Raw genomic sequence first — 21,312 nt, forward strand, 5'->3', positions numbered from 1 at the left:
TATTGAATCTAATAAAAATGTTCTCAGAGGTCCAAAATAGCTGTTTTATCTAATGGTTTCATTTTTTTTTCTTTAAAGTGTTTTATTTGAACTATTTCTCCCTTGATGTGTATGATATAGAAAGGATATATACCGAATATAATGTGTTGTTTGGATTTTTTAAAATATTGAGTCTTATTTGTAAATAAAATATCGAGTTTACCTTTGTGTTAATGAAGCTGTTGAAGTTAATTGTAGCCATTCTAAAATGTGTTCATATCCGTAAAATTTGATGTTTGGGGGTTTATTTTTAGTCTTCTTACACGGAAAGGTAAAGTAAACTATTGTACGTGTTGATAAATGATCTCACTGTTAGAATTATATATTTAAAATGTAAAAAAAGTTACTTCACTGTCCCTTTAGCTTTTGTATAGCTTGGTGGGTGGGATATCTTTTGCCCTTCTAGTTTCTTTTTCATTAGAAATGTTTCCACTTCTTCAAATGAAAGAGAAAATGCCGTTTGAAATACTTTGTGGTCAATTGCAACCTGCTATTCTCACTGCCCATGAATAAAGCCTCTTTTTCTTTATAATGTTCTTTGATTAGATTAGTTACTAGTAATAACTTCTTTAGGTTTTATAAATTGCAGGTTTACATAGACAACAAGAAACTTATTAATAGCTGGAAGAATTATAGGTAATATAGACAAAATCTGGGAACATGGCTTAATATTCCTTAAATACTTTAAACAGAGTTGCTGCTGTGAAGTCTTAAAGGACAAACAAAAAGTAAAATATTATAGACTACAGAAGCTGCTAGTTTAGGATCATGTAACTGTGGATTTTACCTGCAATTTTTATCTGTGTTAATGCTATGTTATTCCATCCTTTGTAAGGAAAGAAAGATTTCTGTTCAACTTGAACATTGATATGCCTGATCTGAGCATTCACCTTCTTTTAGCCCTACTGGGCAGCTGGTTTGATCTGTTAGAGAGCATAGGAAATCGGTAAATTTCAAAAGGATATGTCTTTTACAGTAATCTCTTCAATATTTCAGCAAAGAGAAAGAAATGGTTCTGTTATTTGCTTGTATTAGAAACATAGGAAGGCCAGGACTTGGACAAAAACCTAAGTAGCTGTTGAAAATAAGAAGTGGAAAACTTCTCTAGTAATTTTTGTTACCTTTGTGGTATTGCTAGAAATTTTTTTCATGTTTCACTTTAATGAGTAAAAACCTGCTAAGATTATGATTCATGTTTACTTTTAAACAATAAACTTGGAATTGTTGCTTACCTGAACTCTGAGTATAATCTGTCTTTATGGTTTAGTTTTTCCTATAAAAAGTTTCAATGTTAAAATCACACTTGTTTTTAAAAGAAGCAAAATAGACTTTAAAAGTTACTTTCTCTCAGCTTCACAGAGCTTTAGAAGGGTGGATATTGCTCTTTCTGATTTACAAACAGGCTTGGTGGAAAGTTAAGTGTTTTTTAAAAGAGGCAGGAAATCCAAGATAGTTCTAGGAATCATTAGCAGAATGCACCTAAAATGTCCTTACTTGACTGGGGGTAGGGGAGGAGAAGAAATCTTTTTACCATGTAAAGTCACACTGATACAAGGGTTAAATTCCCATTATATTTGTCCTATGGAAATTTAGATTTTGGATGGTACCTTTCTCATACTTTTCTTTAAGGGGAATGGGCAGAAAAATGGCAAAAGTTCATCTTCTATATGTGGGCCCTGGTAAAGAGGATTTAAGTGCTGATACCTTTTAGGATCTTGTTTCAAAACTACCAGATCTTAGCAGGATCATTTGATAGTTCAGATGTTTCAGATCCATCTGTGAGCAAACAGATACATTTCTCTCAAATCAGAAGGAATTAGTTGCCCTTTTGATGGCTGTGGAACCATGAGGAGTAGCTGATCCACTCTAAAGGCAGTGTGATGTGGGCAGATATCTACATCAGGAGGCTTTATGTGAAGGCAGGTAACATATTTTTTTAAAAACAAATATAAATTTACACTGCATCTTATAGGGCCACATGATTTTTGATTTAGTATTCAGAGCTGGCTCTAATATGTTGTGGAATAATAGCCAAAGTTTCTAAGTTTTATCTTGTTTTCCTATGTTAACAGTAGAGTACTTAATTGTACCTGACCCCTGCATTCTGTTTACTAGCTGTTTTTGTTTTCATCGGTGCCCTGCTGAGAGTAAGTGTTGTGTACCAGAAGGGAAGGGGGTGTGTGGTGTATGACTGTAAATGGGGTGCAGGAGCCTTGTGCAACAGCTCTGCCAAACCAGCCCCCTCAGACACCTGCAAGTTCTGAAAGCACACAGGCAAGTGTGGAGCAGCATTTACTAGTACAAGATTAGGGCTGCAGGGCTGGATTTGGCTCTTTGGCCATGCCTGGGGTCAGGACAGTGTGCCCTTTCTTGTTTTCTGGTATTTCGGGTTTTCTATTTCAGGAGCTGCTAATAAAGAAATTGAATAAAGGAGAAAGAAATATTCATTTAAAATTCAGTTTCCTAATAAATGAGCCTGCTGGAGATGTGTTGAAATTTATAACTGTGTGTGAAAAGTGAACTTTTTTTAAGTATGTTCTAACTTTCATAAATTACTGTGCATGGTATTTCAGAAAGGACAATTAAGGCAATATTAGAGTTATGTTGTTACATTTTTTTATAAAGGCACATAATGCTACAGAAAAAGGTATTTAAATGTAGGTATAAAATAAATAGGTAAAATGGACCCAATAGCTCTAATAGCTAATGGCAATTCTGTCATTAGAACGGTGTGAGAGTGATGTACCCTCAAAGTCTGGACACATTACTTCCCTTCTAATAATGGTGGCTATAATGTCTACAGACTATTTTCACTAGGAGCTATGCTTTTATGAGTTACATGTCATATATTCACTGAATATATCAAAAGAGCTGCAGTGGTGTTTGGCTCTGTCTGCTTCTAGGCTTGAACGCATGCTCTCTTTGCCCTTCACTGTTAAAGATTTTGTATTTCCAAATTTTCTAACTTCGTTGTTATAACATTTGTCTCCAAAATATCAGTTGTTGTAAAATCATTCTCAAAAAGCATCTTAAGGCAAGGTGGAAAAACAAGCAGACCTGACAAGTCAGTGACATTTCTCTGTTTGTGACTGGAACACTGCATCTGGATTTCCTTTGTGCTGTATTGCAAAGCTGATAGCTAAAATACAACTGCAGTCATTAAATAAGGAAAAACGTTAAGGATAATTGGATGAAAGCAGAGGGTTCTGTACTGTATGACTGGCGGGGGAAGTAATTCTGTTAACTCTGTTACAAGTTCTTTAAATTCTGGATGGACGTTGATCTTCAGGCATACTAAAAATGATGCAGATCATTAGGTTTGTAATGGTATCATTAATTGTTTCAAAAATAATCCAAATCTGTATCTTATCTAATACCATCAGAAACTGTAGCTGTGTGTTAGTGTTCATTAAATGATTCAGCTGTGGGCACCCTTTGAAATTAAATAACTTTGAGAATAACTTCAGTACAAGGCTTGGAAGAAGTACAATTTCAGATGGAGAACAGCTGTGCTTTGGTGCATAGATATGAGCCTGTTCCACAGAGGAAATAAAACTGCATGGAAATAAGCTGCAGTTCTGAAGAGAGTCCTGCTCTAAGTGTGTGTGCACTCCTAGTTGTGAGATGAAAACATCCCAAGGCATAGTATTTTCAGGTTTTTGGTAGCCTTTTTCATTCCCTTTATCTCTTATAATAGTTCAGTGCTATGCCTTTGACAATCTTTATTTCCTGTCATAATTTTCCCTGTTTTGCTGGTTAAAAATGACTAAGCACTTGTCAAGAAAGATGTCTCTCTCTGCATCAGCGCCAGAGGCTGTTAATGACCTGAAAGCTCCCAGCATGGGCTGGCTCCGAGGAAATCTTCCCGTAGATTGTAATCACTTACTGCTATTGGGAGCTAAAGTTCAGTTACACAGATTTCACTATAATACCCAGTGTTAGGGGTGCTAAAGAAATAAATGCCACTTTGCCTCATTGCTGGTAACTTTTACTTAGGGAGGAGAGAAGAGAACCACCTGCTGAGTGACCTCTGCATGTGACCATTTCTTGCCTCTGCTCTGCGCCTTTCACCTCCCTTTATTTAATTTTGATTATCATTATTTTAAGAGATCTTTTTTTAACCCACTTAATTGAAGTTCCAGCCAAGTGGTGCTAGCTCAAAAAGGTCTTTCAAGTTCATGATGCAAGTTTGTATTTATAACATTAATAAAGCCATGTTACTTGTTTTGTTCTCATCTAGGTACTTGAACTGGGATTTGATTCCTCATCCTATGGATCACTGAATGAGTAACAGATGGCCTTGCCTCGTCTTACAGGCGCTTTACGCTCCTTTTCAAATGTCACTAAACATGAGGATTACAGTGAAGAATTAGCTGACTTAAAGGTAAAGCTTTCTTTCTTTTGCAAAGCATAGCTATAGTAAGAATCATTTGTTTTCTTCATTTGCATTGCTATTTTATAAGAGTAGGCAAGCAAGAAGGGCAGAGTGTGTAAAATTTCCTGTACATTCCTTCATAGCGTCCTCACTCAAAGTCAAATTTACTGTAGCTTTGTGATTTATACTTAGCCCTTACAATCATGTGGCAAAGTTTGCTTCGTTGTGTTAATTTGTCTTTCAAGAAGTTGGGCAGGGCTGCTTTTAGCTCTGAGCTTGCATAGAGCTGGGAAGCCAAACATTTCCCTTCTAATATTAAGTTCACTGAATTTAGGTACTTGTTTTGCTTCCTGAGGAATAATGCATTAAAGCAATAGATGCCTTGTGGGAACCTGTGAAATGAGTTTGGAATTTTGGGAACTGTAAATCTCTTGAAGTTGCGAGAGTTTGGTGTTATAGAGGATTTTGCTCTCTAAAGAGTAAAGAGTAAATTAGTGAGAGAATGTGTGTGCTTTTGTGTATCCTTTTTTCATACACTCAGGAAAGAGTCTAAAGATCAGGTAAAAGGAAAAGTACTTGCAGTCAGTACTGTATACTGACAATGCAATTGGAAGGAATTGTTTTTATCTGGTGTTTGATTTTAAAAGAACCCCCATATATTAATTTAAGTTTAAAAACCCAAATATTTTGCATTTTCAGACTAAAAGATCAAAGCTACATGCCCAGTTGCTGAAGTCTGATCTTACTTGGAAGAAGATAATAAAGTTTGTTGATGACAATTTGGACAAAAAAGAATACCAAACTGTAAATGGTGATTTAAAAACTATCTTACAAGCTGCAAAACAAATAGGTATGTTTTCGTTTCTCTAGTAGTCTAATAATACATTGTTTTATTTGGGGGTGGGAGCAGGTTCAAGTTGCTTTCTGCCTGCAGACTTTACTGGTACAATTTTGGTCTGCCTTGATGCCAGTTTTGCCCTGCAATATCTTTGAAACTCCATTTAATCTGATACATATATGCACAATTTGGTCTTCTGTTTTATTTTAAGATTCCATTGTTATGTGGATATTCTTACTTGTTTGATAGTATTGTTTTGTAGATTGTGGCATGGTTTGTGATTGACAGCTATTAAGCAAAACCACCTGTTTCTTTTGGAATAGCAGTACTCTAAGAAAAGAGCAATCCTGATGTTGTCTGTTTTAATTCCACATAATTGATATAATGAAAAATCGGAGTGCTGTGCAGGCAGATAAAAATATAAGAAATGTTTTTGCTTGAAGTTTTTGGTGTTGAGGAGAGAAATAAAAATATATTTCACTCATCTGGAATTAAAGTTTTAACACTGAAATACATTGTGGCAAAGAACGTGTGTGTAATAAATTGAAATGTGCCGGGGGCCCCCTGGGTTCCCAGTCAGTCCGGGGAGCGATCCTCGGCTGACCGGTCCGCAGGGAGGGGTAGATGGAACCCGGATAACTCCACCAGGAACAGACGAGACGTCTCCGGAGTAGTAAAATCCAAGAGGCTTTATTGTAGGGTGTGACCAGGAACGGGAGGAGAAGGCAGGGGACACAAGCACTCTCGGAGGGAACTGGCTCCAGGAGCCCCGAGACAAGGCGGGGCTGTGTATATAAGGGTGGAGGAGTAGGAGTGGTTGGGATACAGTAAAACCAATGGGTAGCGGGCAAAGGGGAGGAGACAGGATGGGGTGACATACAACGAACCAATTAGGGCACAGGAGAGGAGTGGCATTCCAACAGGGGCCAATGGGGTTAACTGAACAAGGGAACTTTCCAGAACCGGGCAGTATGCTATACTTTGATGGGCAGTTCAACTGGGGCGGAGAGCAAGAAGTGACTGACAATCTTTTCTATGCTGGTGCTGCCTCCCAAGGGAGAGCGGGGACCCCTCCCACATGTGTGAAAACTTAGTTTTGATTGGAAATTTAGTTTTTGATTGACAGACTAAACCTAATACATCTTTTGCTTTTAGCAAAATTTAACTTCATCAGCTCATAAACTGAGTGCATCGTTCAAGCTCTTGCTCTCACATATTTAGGGATTTTTTCTTTCAATCTCATAGGTATATATCTTCCTTTTCTGATTGTTTTTCAAATCTATTGAATGGAAACATTAGTAAAAAGAGAGAATTAATAAAAATAAATATATTTGCCTGTTTTGGTACTATAGACCAGAGATTCTTATTACAGTACAAATGTTGACCTGCCCCACTTGCATTTCTGTTTCTCAACCATTTTTTGGAAATACCAAATAAATTGAGAAAGAAACAAATGTCTTAACACAGGCTTTCAGAAAAGGCTAGGCAAGTTATTAAAATCTAACATGTGGTGGTAGTCAGTTGTGCTGTACAGTTGCAGCCTGTTAAAGCTATTAATGATTGTAAATGGCTATTGCTTTCTTCAGTCATCAGAAGTATATTTTTAGGTTATTTCTCAAATCACTGACAGAAAGTCTTAAACTCTGGTTAGTACTGTTAGTAGACTATTAACATGTTTGGGCTGGAATTTAAGCATGTGGCTGCTGTCTTTCTGAGACAGGCCTCTGGGAAGGGCCACCTCTCTGCCCTAACCCAGGTACCTCTCTTTCAGTGCACAGATTTCAGCTGGCACTTGCAACACACAAGGCTTGAGGGAAAGTCATGCAAGATGTGGGTTGAGTTTGTACCAGCTGTCAGTCCATAGAGTTAGTAGGAGAAGGTGCAATCTGTATTGATAATAGATATTGATTGAGAAAGCTGTTTTAAATATCCACTGTGTAGTTTAATCACAAGTGGTACTGGACTAAAATGTTGGCTGGCAAACAAAAGAAAATACCAAAAAGAGTAGCTTCTAGTAATGCATCTCTTGCCATCTTGTCTGGTTTATTTTGTTGAGATGGAAGGAGTAGTATTTTCTCAGATGCTTTCACAAATAGCACATTGATAATAAAGGAGAAATACCACATAGTAAACCTAAGAGATTTTTCTCAAACCCTTCAATTTCTCTTTTAGTTTGGTAATCTTTACTTCTGTTCTGAGACATTTGGCTCTAAATAATAATGTGTATTTGTATGTTAGGAATATATGAGTGAGCTTCATGCAGACAAACTACAAGTTTTTAGATGTAGGGTTTTTTTTTTTTTGTGATTCCTATATAGCTAATGCTAAAAGGAGCCACCTTTTTCCTCTGAGACCTATTTAAGTATCTATTGTATATGTATGTATCTTTATGTCATATGTCTTCCTTATGTAGGTATCTAATTATCTTGTAAATATAACCTCCAGTTGTCTCCTTGAACTTTTCAGATTTTCAAAGTGCACCACAGGAAGATTCAAGCTAAATACTGAATTTGTAGCTGCCTCCATTTATTTATACATTACATTTCTAGCTACTCAGCCTTGTTCCATCTGCTCATGCTAAAATTTTTTTGCTCTTTCCTGTTAGATTGTGGGGAAGAAACCCCTTGATTTTTCTGGTGCTAAACCTAATCTAAGTTGAATCAAGTCGCAAGTAAAAAAATTTTGTAAGTTTTCCTCATTTAAAATGAACAAAAACCCCAGTATGCTGGCTGGTTTTGTTTAGATTAGGCTTGGTGACTTTAAAAATTTTGTAGTAGAGACATACTGGTCCATCACATGGAGTTTTCCTTACATGTTCCTCGACTACCTTTGTGAATATTTGTGTGAGAAATACATTCACGATTTTATCTAATAATATATTGTTTGTTTGCATAACATGATACTTTGTAGATAGAAATCCAAATTCATACATTTATTTGCTCTAAATTTTTTGAGCAGTTTTTCTAACTTAGCACATACTCAGAAGTAATTCTACTGGGAATTACTAAAAGAATTCAGTAATCCCCAGCTGAGTTCTGTATATTTATTCTGTTATGAATATTCAGATTAGGCAGTGAATAAATAGTGAGACAAAGTGGAAATTTGTTAACATTAAATAGCTTATAAATATACAATTGTGAGTTTAAGACCTCTAGCGAGTTTTTTTCTCTAGCTCAGAAAGATAAGAAAGCATTGGTAATTCTTACTGTAAATTTTTAATATGTGGAAGGATAATGAAGACAGATACTTTATTATCATATACCTTTTATATTCAGTACCTTGCAACAGTTCTTACTTGTTGTGATATCTCTTCTTTTGTAATCTCTGCCGATGAGACTTGTGGCAAGAATTTGAATACAGTTATGTTATAGGTAATGAAACACTCTTATTATTAAGTGTATTAAGTTACATTTGGTTTTGTTAACAGTTGGAGCTGAAAATGGACAAGAAGCAATTGAAAGTGGAGCTGTTTTTCTTTTTAAGACATTTCATGGGAAAGAATGTGTCGGCCATGATGAGACAAAGGTGATCAAGCAGATGTTTGGGCCATTTCCATCATCATCTGCTACTGCAGCTTGTAATGCCACGTCTCGGATTGCTTCTCACTTCCCTGAAGAACAGCTTAGAGCCCTCATACAGTTGGCTGAAGAGCAAAATGGTGATAACAGAGTGTTGTTTGGTAAAAATATAGTGTTTTCATTTGACATGCATGATTTGGATCACTCTGAAGAGCTGCCTGTGAATGGTGAGACTGATGCACAGAAAAATATAAGCTTAGATTATAACAAATTTTTGAATAACCAGCTGAATCACTTACAGAACTACTGTGATGAGAAAGCTAATATCAAATCTTTGGAAAAAATAGATGATTCTTTTTTATGGTGTGAAGTTAGAAAGTACCTGAAGGAGTCGCAAGGAGGTAACTCTGGAGGACCAACAACAGAAGACCTCTGCTGCACTTTGTATGAGATCCTTGCTTCTACCAAAAGTGCTGATGAACTTCAAAATGAGGTACATTAGCACATTAACTGTACTGCATATATTTGAATGACACAGAAATATACAATAATTTCATTTTAGTTTATGCCAATATACTTTACCCAACTGTTGTCTAACCTTTGCTTTTTTTTAATCTGTCTTGAGAGAATCTCATGGCAGCATCATCATTTACCAGGGAGGAGGATACAGCATCAGTTTGATCTGAATAATCTCTTTCCCCCACAATGGGCAAGATTTTTTTTTTTTTTGTGGCCATTTGCTCAGAGTCTTCATTCTTTCTTTTTAAGCACAACCCAGTTTAAGCTGCCTATAAAAGTGTGAGGAAATTGCAAAGACAAGCAGAACTTTCTTGGGCAGGTTTCATCTCCAGTTTCAGAGCCTGCCTGTTGCTGGAAGGCTGAGCAAGTGGTGCTACTTTAAAATTTCGTCATATCATGTCTGTTTCTTTTGATGAAGAAAGGGGGTGGCTGGGTTTGTTACAAGAAGAGTAGAGAAAATGTGAGGGAACGGAACAGTTGCTGGAGTTGAAAGATAAGCATAGCAGTAGAAAGGGGAAAAAGCATGATTAAAGCCTGGAGAAGATGTTTTTCAGGTGTGTGTGCAAGAGATGATTGGATTAATCAAGGCAAGGGAGAACTCGTTTTGAATGGGATAGGGGAAGAATTCCAGCAATTTGTTATTTTTTTTCTCTCTGCACTTTTCTGTTATGTTTATTTTATTTTTCCAAACTTAACTTGCTTTCCTTCCCTGAAACATCCAGTACTTAAACTCTCAAACTAACTTTTCAGAAATACTCTAAATTTGAAAATTTTCTACAGAAATGCAACTGATAGTATGAATAGACAATCCTGTGAAAGATGCTATAGTGAAAGTTTTCAGGAATTTTGCCATTGCAGTTGCAGATTTTATTCTCCTTACTAAAAACAGTAGGTGATAGAGAACTTTTGTACTTCATTTTAGGTCTAGGTAACTATCTATGGATATCTAATGAGTAATGATATAGCTGCTGAAGCCATATTATTGTTTTGTTTGGTAATCAGTGGACCACATTTTGGCTGTCTCTTGAACTTTCTGGACATGTATGTTTTCTTACAGGTCTTAAATATAAATGGAAGTTGATCTGATTTCTTCTGCATTGAAATATGTTTGAAAAATAATACCTTAATATGTGTCTGCAAACAGTTTCATACTTTAAGTGGTCATATTGAGTGAAGACGTGAAAATGGAAGACTGAACAGGTCTTGGATAAGAAGATTGGATAAAAAACTTGCATGTCAAATGAAACATGAAAGAAGTATATTTGTCAAAGGACCTGTAGTTTATTAATTGTACAGAGATAAAGATTTAAATTTTTTTTTCTAGATCAGTGACTGAAGACATTTCCAATATCATTATAGGGTATGCAGAAATAATTCCATACTTCTACATAATGCCTACTTAATGCCTAAGTTTAATTTGTAAAATGTTAAAGGAAAATCTCTAAACCTTTGGCTTTAAGCAAGAAGAAATAACTTTTTTTTTTTTGCAAATTTATGATCATAATGGATTGCTAAATCAATTGGCAGAAAGTTCAAGCTATCAGTTTTTATGTAGGTCACCAATAAAGACTTCCTTTCCATTAGTTCCTGGAACAAAGAATTCTTAGCAAAATATCTGATTTGGTGGCTTTACAGAAGTTTTAATTTGATAATATGAAAAAAATTTTTGCCAGTGAACTGAAAACTACCTTAGCAAGAATAGTTTCTTCAGTTTGCCTCACTAGAGAGGAAAAGGATTTCTTCTCTGCAGTGTCTGAAAACTGCATTTTATTTTGGATTTTTAAAAACTCCTAGTAATAAAAGAAAGATCTCCACGTTCTCATTATTTTGGCCCCTAAGTTGCCTTTCCTTGCAACAGTGTTATTTCATTGTTCATTGCACAATGTGGGGGTCAAGGAGGGAGTACAACAAACTTGACCCTGATCACCTTTTGTTAAAAGCTAGCTGGCATTTGAATTGTGCTCTCTGTAGGCATAGTAATGACTTGAAAATGTCTCCTGGGCTTTGGATTTTACTATCACTTAGGGATATTTTTTTTTCTTATTACAGTAATTTTGTTGGTGCCATCATTAAGAGCAGATGGTGCTTTTAAACCTGAAGATAACCCATTTCTAGAACTAGGTCAGGGGCTTGCCATGTGAAATGGCATAACAAGTTGATTGATCATGAATTCTACACATTTTGCATTTCTTGGTGGAATGAACAGAGGCTAAAGTGTCTGTGAACTACAAAATATATATTTTCTTTATAAGCAAACAAAAAATCCCAAAAAACAAACCGAAACCTAAACAAAAAAAAACCCAAAAAAAACCTAAGAAACCTATTGATATGAAAGGATAATTCTTCATAAATAAAAATCCAAATCGAGATACCACATTTTTATGTTTTAAAACAGGACAATACCACTGTCTGTCTATTATTAAACAAGAAAAGAACATGATTGTGGTGACAATATTGGCAAGTGGACTTCTGTAAGACAATTTCATTTGATCCTTAAGCAAATTTTATTGAGGTGCCAGATCACATTAAGAATATGAGCAGTTTAGATAATTTATGGGGTGGCATCCTGTTTTGAGGGTTTTTTGCAGTCTATGTACAGGCACACTATACACTATTTAGGTTTCTGTTTACTTAATGAGCTCTACAAGGAATTGAAATGAGTTGCTTTCTTCAGCAGTGTATAGTTTATGTTTAAAATGGTTAGCAAGGTAGAAGAAATACTTTGTTCTTTGTTTTTACTATTTGAGAACATTTCAGTGTTCCTTTGGAACAATTTATTTATCTGGCATATCACTGGTGACTCTTAATTAGAGGAAAATTTATTCTTATGATTGGAGTGATATGGGAGTTATAACTTATTTTCTAAGTGTTTGGGACATGTGCTTTTCTTTGGGGACATAAAGTCTAGTAAAGCTAAATGACAACTACACACTTTTCACAGTTTATCAGGTTTTGTTGATGAGCATATGTATTTTTTGATGGTAATGATGCAGTAACAACATCTTTATTTAAAAAGAAGAAAAAGCCAATAACCAACTACAGAGTTTGGCCAATAACTGTTGTGGTTTTTTATTTTTATATTTGATTAAAACTTAATTTTCAGTGCATTCCTCAATTTCTGAGAGCCCTCAGTTTCTAGTGTATGATGAATGAAGACTGGAGCCATCTGAGAGCATTTTAGCAGCTTTGCCACCTAGTACCTCCTAGGGTAACTAGGAAAAAGTTGGAAGAGTTTAATCCCTCTGATTAGACCACACTATTCTTAGAGAATATGTGTCTTTCCTCTGTGAGCTCTTGTCTAGTTTATATGCAAAATTTATCTCAATTTTGTTTTGGAAATACCTGTCTCTATTTTTACACTAAGGCAGAGGTACATTATCCCATTATCATTACAAAACAAGAAGATATTTCCTGTAGAGATAAAATAACTAGGGGAAAAAAGGAGATGCAATCAGAAATGTGTTAATATCTTATTAATACACCATCCATTATGAAAAATTGTGCATTTTATTCTTCTTGGGACAATGCAAGAACTTTTCCTAAATAAAATTAATAATATTAATGTCATTTAGCAAATTAGATTAAACGGTATTTCCCAGACCAAATCACTTTAAATGCTGTATAAATAACTAGATGAACACTAGGCTAAGATATGAAACAGCAGAACTGTTTCAAGAAAACAACGTTGTAAGCAGTAGTTTAAATATTATGTAGTAGTACATATATTTACTTATCTCTATATATGATGTACTTAATTGCCCACTTAAGAGCCCAGGCACAAAGCTTCTTTCATCTGCTTTATAGTTGTGACTGTTTCCAGCTCTATGCATTAAAAGGTTGGCATGTACACATACTATGGCATCCAGGGCTTCTATCAGTAAATACAATCCAGCTGCATTGCAAACTGTCATGGTGTGAAGCAAACACTGTTTCTTTGTTTCATTCCTAAAAATAATTCAGTATTCATCACTCCTACTGAAAATGCGAGATAAGTTTTCTTCCTTGTTGTCCTAAGCACCTGAGAATAGCCAGGTAGTAAAAACTACAGTAAGAGGCCAGAAGGTAGTAATTTGGACCTTGAAGATTCTCAGTCCTTCCTTCAAGGCTGAAAAACATTAATTTCAAATCAAAGTAGAAGTGAAATCAGAAAAGTACAAGTTGTGTAATACAGGTTTATATGATGAATAAGAAGAGGTCAGAGATGTGCTGTGAGTTGGGCAGCACATCTTCCTGTATGTATTCCTTATTACTTCAGTCCAGTAATATGCTCTTTAGAGCTAAAAGGTTGTTGATTTATTACTGAATTTGAGTTCTTTTCATACTTATTTCAGAATGGAAGTTAATAGATTTTGTTGTTTCATCAAGTAGGATTTTTTTTTCAGTGTGATGTTTATGTGTCTCTGAATGCTTGATGTAGCAACAATCTTTTAGACAGTTTTCCCCAGTCTCTTCTAAGTGGACCCCTGTTGTCTCTCAGGCTTCTGCGTGTTAAGTTTTCTTTAGCTGCCTTTGTCACTGGTAGCAAAATAATGATTTTTTTTTTTTCTCCACATGAGTTCATTTACATTGCTTCTGTTGCCTCACCTTAATCCCACCACAAATGTCTGCCAATATGCTTTGTTGGTTGAACCTGTAGATGCTCATGGGATCAAGAGCAAGGGGAGCTTAACTAATTTGTCAATTCAGTGAACTGGCAGGAAGCTCCTCTGTCTCTGCCACCAGCCTTTTTGCAAAAGTACAGGAGAGTAAAGGAAAGCAAAATCTGTTTGAACTTTCACAGAATCTAGAAGGCATCTTTTCTCTCACGGATACAGTATCTTAAACTGAGGAAGACTCATTAACAAAAGAATGTGGGAAAATTTGTCCCAACTTTCCCCCTGAGGACTGCTCCAGAGTCTCATTGCCTGGGAGTTTAAAAAAAACCCCTTGTTTTCTGCTTTTTGACTTTATTCAGGGCTGGTTTTATAGTCACTTTTCCTGTGCTGTTATACAATTGTTCCTTTTTTTTTTTTTTTTTTTTTTAAAGCAGTTTTAAAAATAAGCACCAAAGAACTGTGCTTATAACTTCCTTTCCAGATGATGCTGTGCCTTTTAAACACTTCCTTTCCTTTCATTTAGCCTTCAGGCCGTTCCTTGCCAACTTTGAATTCTTCTATTAATGCTCATCTTCACAAGTTTAATAAGTCCTTATGTGGAAAATTGCAATGGTTTAAATTAAATCCAGATGTGAGACAACTGCTATTTATTCATTTTCTATAATTAAGTGCTAGACCAAATGATGTTTCATGAGTATTCCATGCTATGTTTATGCCATTTCCAGTTACCTGAATGTCTTTTTGATTATTTTCCAAATATATGTCTTTAAATTATCTCCAATCATACTTATATTTTCTTATACAGTGTGTTATTGCCCTTGTAGATATGTGATCCCTGGCCTACAATTTCATGTCAGTTTATGAAGATTTATGAAAGATTGCATTGCACTCAAGCTGTTTTAACAGTGAACTGTGAATTTGGTTCCTAGCTTCAGTGCAATCATGTTTATATCCATGCCCTTTTCTCTTTAACCACTTTATCTTTATATCCAAGATAATATTTTAACTGAAGAAAAAATTGAATTTTAATTTAAAAATTGAACTGAATTAAAGTATTGTTAGTAACTTTGAAGAGTCAAAATTTTCCTTTCAAAAGGGAAATTTGTACTATATTAAGGGACCTAGATAGTGAAGTCATCTGGTCCATGGAACTCAAAATGGAAAACATGCCTGGACACCTGCAAAGGAAAATACACTAAAATTATTCTGATGTGGTGACATGAGCCAATAAATAGAATCAAAGGTCCCTACATTGGAAGGGACCTCAAGGATCATTTGATCCAACCGTTCATGGCAAAGACGTGGTCTAGACAAGATGGCTCAGCAGCCTGCCGACCTGAATCTTAAAAGTGCCCAGTGCTGGGGAATCTACCACATCTCTGGAAAGAGTTTTCCAATGACTGATTTTTCTCATTGAGAAAAATCTGTCTCTTGTGTCCAATAAAAATCTTTCCATCATTAACTTGTACCTATTGCCCTGTCCTTTCCATGGGAATCCTTCTAAAGAGGATTCTTGCATCTTCTGTGCAAGGCACCCTTTATGTGCTAGAACACAGTTATGAGGTCTCCCCTAAGCTTTCATTGCTCAAGGCTGTACAAACCAGTTCTCTCAGCCTTTCCTCACATGGCAGGCTTCCCAGTCCTTGGATCATATTTGTGGCTTTTCTCCTGACCCTCTCTAGCCTGCCCATATCTTTTTAATATAGAAGGGACCAAATCTGAACACTGTATTCTAGGTGTGGCCTGGCAAGCCCCAAGTAGAGTAGGAAATTGACTTCATTTTCTGTGCTGGTAATGCCCTTGTGATGCCACCCATCATCCTGTTGGCTTCTCTGCCACAGCAGCAATGTTCACTCATTGAGCTTGTTGTTCACCAGCACCCCCAACTCCACTTACACAGATCTGTTCCCATGTCTATCTATGGATAGATCCCAGCCTGTGCTGTGCTCCTGGACTATACTTGTCCTTGTTGAACTTGATAAGATTCATGGATTTCAATGTGTTTTCTTGGTACTTGAAAACTAAGCTGTATTTCATGAACTATATATCATTCAGCCTGCAGCAATTATATTTTGTTTTTTAAAATTCTTCCTATCTAAACCAAAATCAGTAATGGCAAAATCAGGTTTGGCAGTAGCAGTAGCAGCCTTCCACAGCAGCTTGCAAGGCATAGGGCACATCAGTCACAGTAAACTGGGATTGGTCAGTGTTGTTAGTTCTGAGCAGAATGGCACCTAAAGAGCTTGGCAGACAATGGATAGTATTTCAATGGCCCTTCAGGTATAGTTGACCTTTTTTTACCAGAAAGCTTTTTATCTTTTAATATTGAGTATGTTACTCTGAAATCTGGTGGGTTGATAAAGGTGGTAAGACCCCTTAAATTTTCCTGCATAATGTTCACTGTTATGTTTGCTGGATGTTTTGCAGGGAAAACTCTACTTGGGTGTTTCACAGTGCTTGCAAGGAAAATTGTAGTTGTACAGCTGGGTAAATAGCACCTTCCCCTAGCATGATTGTCATTCAAAAAGACCCACAGTGCTTAGATTACCATCACTTACTTTATCTGATGCTGTCCCCTCTTATTTGAAGAATACACATACACACCTTGAATCTGAAAAGGTTTTAATTAAAAAAATGTTGACGCTTCATTTCACATGGTAGTCTGATCATGACAAAATGTTTGTCTAGGCTGACTTTGATCAGTACTTGCCTCTTAATCTGAAGAATATATGGATTCCCATATCTTTTCACTTTATTATTTATAGTATTTTATTCAGAGTTATACTTGGTTTGGTTTGCTTATAAAATGGAGAACAAATACAAAGCAAAAGCTGTGAAAACTGTCTGTAATTAATACTTAAATATTAGACTTTGTTAATTAACATCACACTGCTATGCATTTTATTGGCTTGGCTTTGAGCAGTAGGATGAACAAATAAAATCTGAGAGGTGTAGAGTGCTGTCAAGTGTGGGCATACTGGATTGAGGCCAGCAAAGAGCCACTGGGATGATGAAGGGACTGAAGCATCTGACATACAAGAAGAGACAGAGAATGCTGCGGTTGCTCAGCCTGGAGAAGGGAAGTCTAAAGAATCTGATCAGACCTGGTGGTGAGGGTGTAGTGAAATTGGAGCCAGAGTTCTCTTGGTGATGCCCAATGGCAGAACTAGAGACAGTGGACATAAATTGTATTACAGGATATTCCATGTAAACATAAACTTTTTTGTTACTGTGAGGATGGTCAGACACAGGAGCAGTTTGCTCAAGAGGTTATGGAATCTCCAGCCCAGGAGACTAGATAATTTCCATAGTTTTCTTCCATCCTTAGCCATTCTATGATTCTGTCATTTCAAATGATAACATAGAGGTAACTGGACAAAATTTATATGTTATATTTATACCTAATTCTATATTAATTTAAATTTTCATTTCCCCTGATTAATTTCTTACCAAAAAATCAATCCCTTACCCTAATATGTTTGGGTGTATTCAAATTAAAAGCTTGTTGCTTTGTAACAAGTTTGTTATTAGTAGAATCTCATAATAAGTAAATGGAGTGTGCCTCTTTAAGTACTTATATTTTAACCTTATGTGTAACTTAATTAATGAATTATGGTATACAGGAAATAAATAGTCCTTGTGTTGCAAGTAATCTCAATTAGGTTTTAAAGTGGCCTCAATTTCAGATGTGTTAATTTGGTCTCCTAAATTAAGTATCTATCTAAATAACAGACATTTGTTGTCCAGAAAAATCATTCATTTAGTTTGTTGCATTAAACAGGAATCTGTAATGGTCATTATTCTTACAAGAGAATATTACATAAAGTCTTAATTCACATGACTATATTTCTAATACCCTTTAAAAGCCTGACATTATTTATGTGAACATTTAATTTTTTTTTTTCTGTGTGTAAGCTAAGACAAATGAAAGACTCTGAGATGACACAGAAATACAGTTCAATAAAAAAGAGTGTATTTTAGAGCTCATAAGGCAAACCAGCTACAAAATAATTTTGTAATTCCTACAGACTGCACGCACTTATTCACTCCTTCAGGTAAATGAATGGAAGAGCTTATACAACATTGCACAACATCACAAGCATTTGGTTTTAGAATAAATCTTGGAAAGTGTGTGTGTAGGTTTTGTTTCCTACTAGTGACTTAGGGGGCTTGTCAGTAGCAAACACAGCAGACACTCTTCTCTCTTTACATCTTGCTTATTGCTTTCCAGTGTAACATTTGCACATAAAAACTGTATGTTCTAACTAGTATCCAAAAATCTGATGACCTGAGAAATACTTAGCTTACATTTCTAAACCTGAATTCAGTTCAATAATTCTCAGGTTTGTATTGAGAATGATTCCCTGAGAAGTCTGAATATGTAATTTATGTTAAGAGCTCTGAACTCTTCACAGTTCACCTTATAGCATGGACTGTGAAAAGTACTTCAGCGTTTCATTTTTTTGCAGACAAGTTTTTTCTTCAGGTGGTAGTTTTGAGATCACTCATCTGACGTGCTGTGCAGACCCGAGCAAAAGTGCTTTCAAGAAACAGGCTTCACTGTCTGTGCACAATGCAATTGGCTCTGACTCAATATTTGCCTAATACTGTCGTTTCTCTCAGAGGGCAAGTGGAGCTTGTTTGCATGTTCTCCATAGCCATTTCCCTAGTTACAAACTGACCTTCACAATCAGAAAAGTGCAGTGTGCAGGTGTGAAAGTGGATGTTTATGTTGCTCTTCTTAAGCAAAATAGGATCTGAAGTGTCAGCTTCTTGCTGCTTAATAGAATGCCAAGTTTTGGACTTTGGATCCTCCAAATGCTCTGATATCGGAAGCTCAGTTTTACCTGTCACTAGCTTGGCACATCAGTGTAATTGTGTATGCTTCATTGCTATCAGAGGGTCATCTGTTCCTGTCAAAGCCAAAGCTTGGCTTTTCTGCTGCTCTTCTCTTCTGGCATATGACTCCAGCCACAGCTACTCTAACTCATCCGAAGCAGAACCAAAAGTGCTCTGAGACCCCAGCACAAGGCTGCTATTTTCCCTGCATAGTTTTCATTAAGCCACTATTAGAGGAAGAAAGTCAACTTTGATGTCAAAATGCAATTTGGAAGAACTTGAGGACAGTATAAATAGAGTTAATACATAATTTTTAGAAAATTTAGTGGGAAGCACTGTCTGAAATATAATAAATTGTGTTATTTACTGAAGCGTTAGTAAGCAGTACAGTTTGTTAAGGAAAGAGAAAATTAAATTGGCCAGATACGATACTGAAGTCAGTGGTGAAATGGCTGATGTGATTGTCCAAAGTGTAAGAAATAGGAAAATTTAATCTATTTTAAAATAATAATTATTTGCATGTAAGCACAAAGACAAAACCTCTGGGATAAAATGCGAGCATTATTAAAATCACTTGGAGATTTTTTTTTCCTTGATTTCAGGTGGGTTTTTTTACTACTTGTACTAGTCTGTGCTTATGTTTTAACTTATTTTACAGAGGTGATTTTTGAACCTAGCTGCTATTATACGCCCACAGGCAACAAAATAGCACTGTTACAAAATAGGATTGCACTAACATGTGTTTCTATGTTGCTTGGGGAAATTTTGCCACTTAGAAGATGTTATGGTGCTGTGGCATTTTTATGAGACTTTCCCACAGAGGAACTGGGTATCTGGTTACACACTGACTGGTTAAACTAGTTAAAATAGTAAAGAGTAGTTTATCTACTGAATTTTACACTGTTAATAAAATAGTCTTGAAAAACTGGAAAAACTGATATAAGCAGATGTCATAATAACTACATAAACCATTTAACAAACACTGAATACTCGTGTGAACAGAGAATAGTCATATAGCAAGTTTTTGTTCAAAAAGCACAATAGATTTTGAGGGTTAGTAAAAAAACTTTGCCTTTGGTTTGGAGCATAAACAATTTTTTAATGAGCTATCATATTTATTATAGAAATATAAAAGGTGTTGTGAAACAGCTTTCCAATATTCATTAATACAGGGAAAATGTTGGATATTTGGTGTTAAAACTGAGTGTCTCACGTGTGCATTTCTGTCATGTTGCAGAAGTGCTCTAGGCCTCTGAGCTTAGCATGTTAATGCTGTGCTGGAGCTAGGCATGAGCTCTGCAGAAATGCAACAAAAGCATTCTGTGCTTCAGAATCTTATATTGTACTATTACTTCTATTAAATACATTATGAATGCTACATATTGTATGGTACATATATATTACCGTCTTGTATTACTCAGCAGTGTTCATTGAAGACCTCACTTTGTGAAGATTAGATTTGTGGAATGGCAAAAAATTGTGGTACTTGATTTTGTCATGTAGAAGAAATTATTAAACCTTTCTGTACTCATGTTAAGTTCATTAGAAACTTAAAAACAAAACTTTGGAAATGAGCTGAGTGGAATTTCCAAGTGGAATTCTAGAATGAGAAGTCTACTGACTCTCCTTGCTCTTAGCAATCAAATTAAATAGCTTGACATGCTACTTAAATAGTAATTCTTTAAAAAAATGCAGATGCTGAAAACATGAAAATATTCATCCAGCTATGTAGATATTTACATTAAAAGCCCCCAAAAATGAGAAACACAGTTCTATTGTGAAAGAACATATTTTAGACATCCACATTTGTATGTTTATATTGCATTGTAAAGACTTTAAAGATCTTCATTGTAAGCACTGCCAGATACTTTCAGTATCTACTGCCTTTTTTAGTTGATTTTAAGTGGAGAATGTGTTAATATAGAATGCTTACTGATAGAGAAAGCAGTTTCAGGAGATGACTTCATCATTACTGTATATAGAAGGTGCTGAAGTAATTGGAAAAGGGTTCACAGGAGGTCCATCATGTGTGAAATAAAGCATGGAAAACTGAGGAAATGTGAAATAAAGCATGGAAACTGACAAAATGAAATATGAAAAAAAATTGCCAGTCTGGTTTGATGCAAAGAAGTAGCAGTAATACAAACATATTTAATGTAGGAGGAGTGCATCAGTGGACTGTGGCTTGCAGGAAAAGGCGCTCAGGAGGAGGGAGCAATAGACTGGCAGCATAAAACAAACGTTTCACGAATATTGTCTGTTCATCTTAGCAAGGAACAATCTCACCAAGAGTTTCAGTTAACTTGCAGATTCCAGGGAACTTGGTTTCTAGTTCTGGCACAACTTTTGCAGTAGCCAAAAAAATGTGCATGAGAATCATCTCTCAGAACTCTTAGACACAGAGCAATTGTCTACTCCTTGTGAGATGTCCTTCAGGATGCTTTAAGATACCTAATTCCTTCATTTGGACATGGCTATTCAGTTTTCTGTAAGGGCTTTAAGCAGCCATAGAGAATCAGAAGTTGATTAGTATTTTTTCAATAAATATTCAGTTTTATATAGGCCATAGCTAGACTACTAGTACTCTTT

The 21,312-nt window shown here is 35.8% G+C and overlaps 1 protein-coding gene across 2 annotated transcripts in view; it reads left to right on the plus strand.

The window, feature by feature from the left end:
* ASCC3 (activating signal cointegrator 1 complex subunit 3) overlaps positions 1-21,312 on the plus strand; it is a 252,134-nt gene that overhangs the window by 11,506 nt on the left and 219,316 nt on the right. For both annotated transcript variants that reach the window (XM_053972459.1, XM_053972460.1), the window contains exons 2-4: positions 4,280-4,423; positions 5,114-5,264; positions 8,680-9,263. In XM_053972459.1, the coding sequence (XP_053828434.1) occupies positions 4,334-4,423; positions 5,114-5,264; positions 8,680-9,263 (825 nt within the window). In that variant the 5' untranslated portion in view covers positions 4,280-4,333. The remainder of the gene's footprint in view (positions 1-4,279; positions 4,424-5,113; positions 5,265-8,679; positions 9,264-21,312) is intronic.

The sequence above is a fragment of the Vidua macroura genome, chromosome 3 (genome assembly GCF_024509145.1).
Source record: "Vidua macroura isolate BioBank_ID:100142 chromosome 3, ASM2450914v1, whole genome shotgun sequence".
NCBI lineage: Eukaryota > Metazoa > Chordata > Aves > Passeriformes > Viduidae > Vidua > Vidua macroura.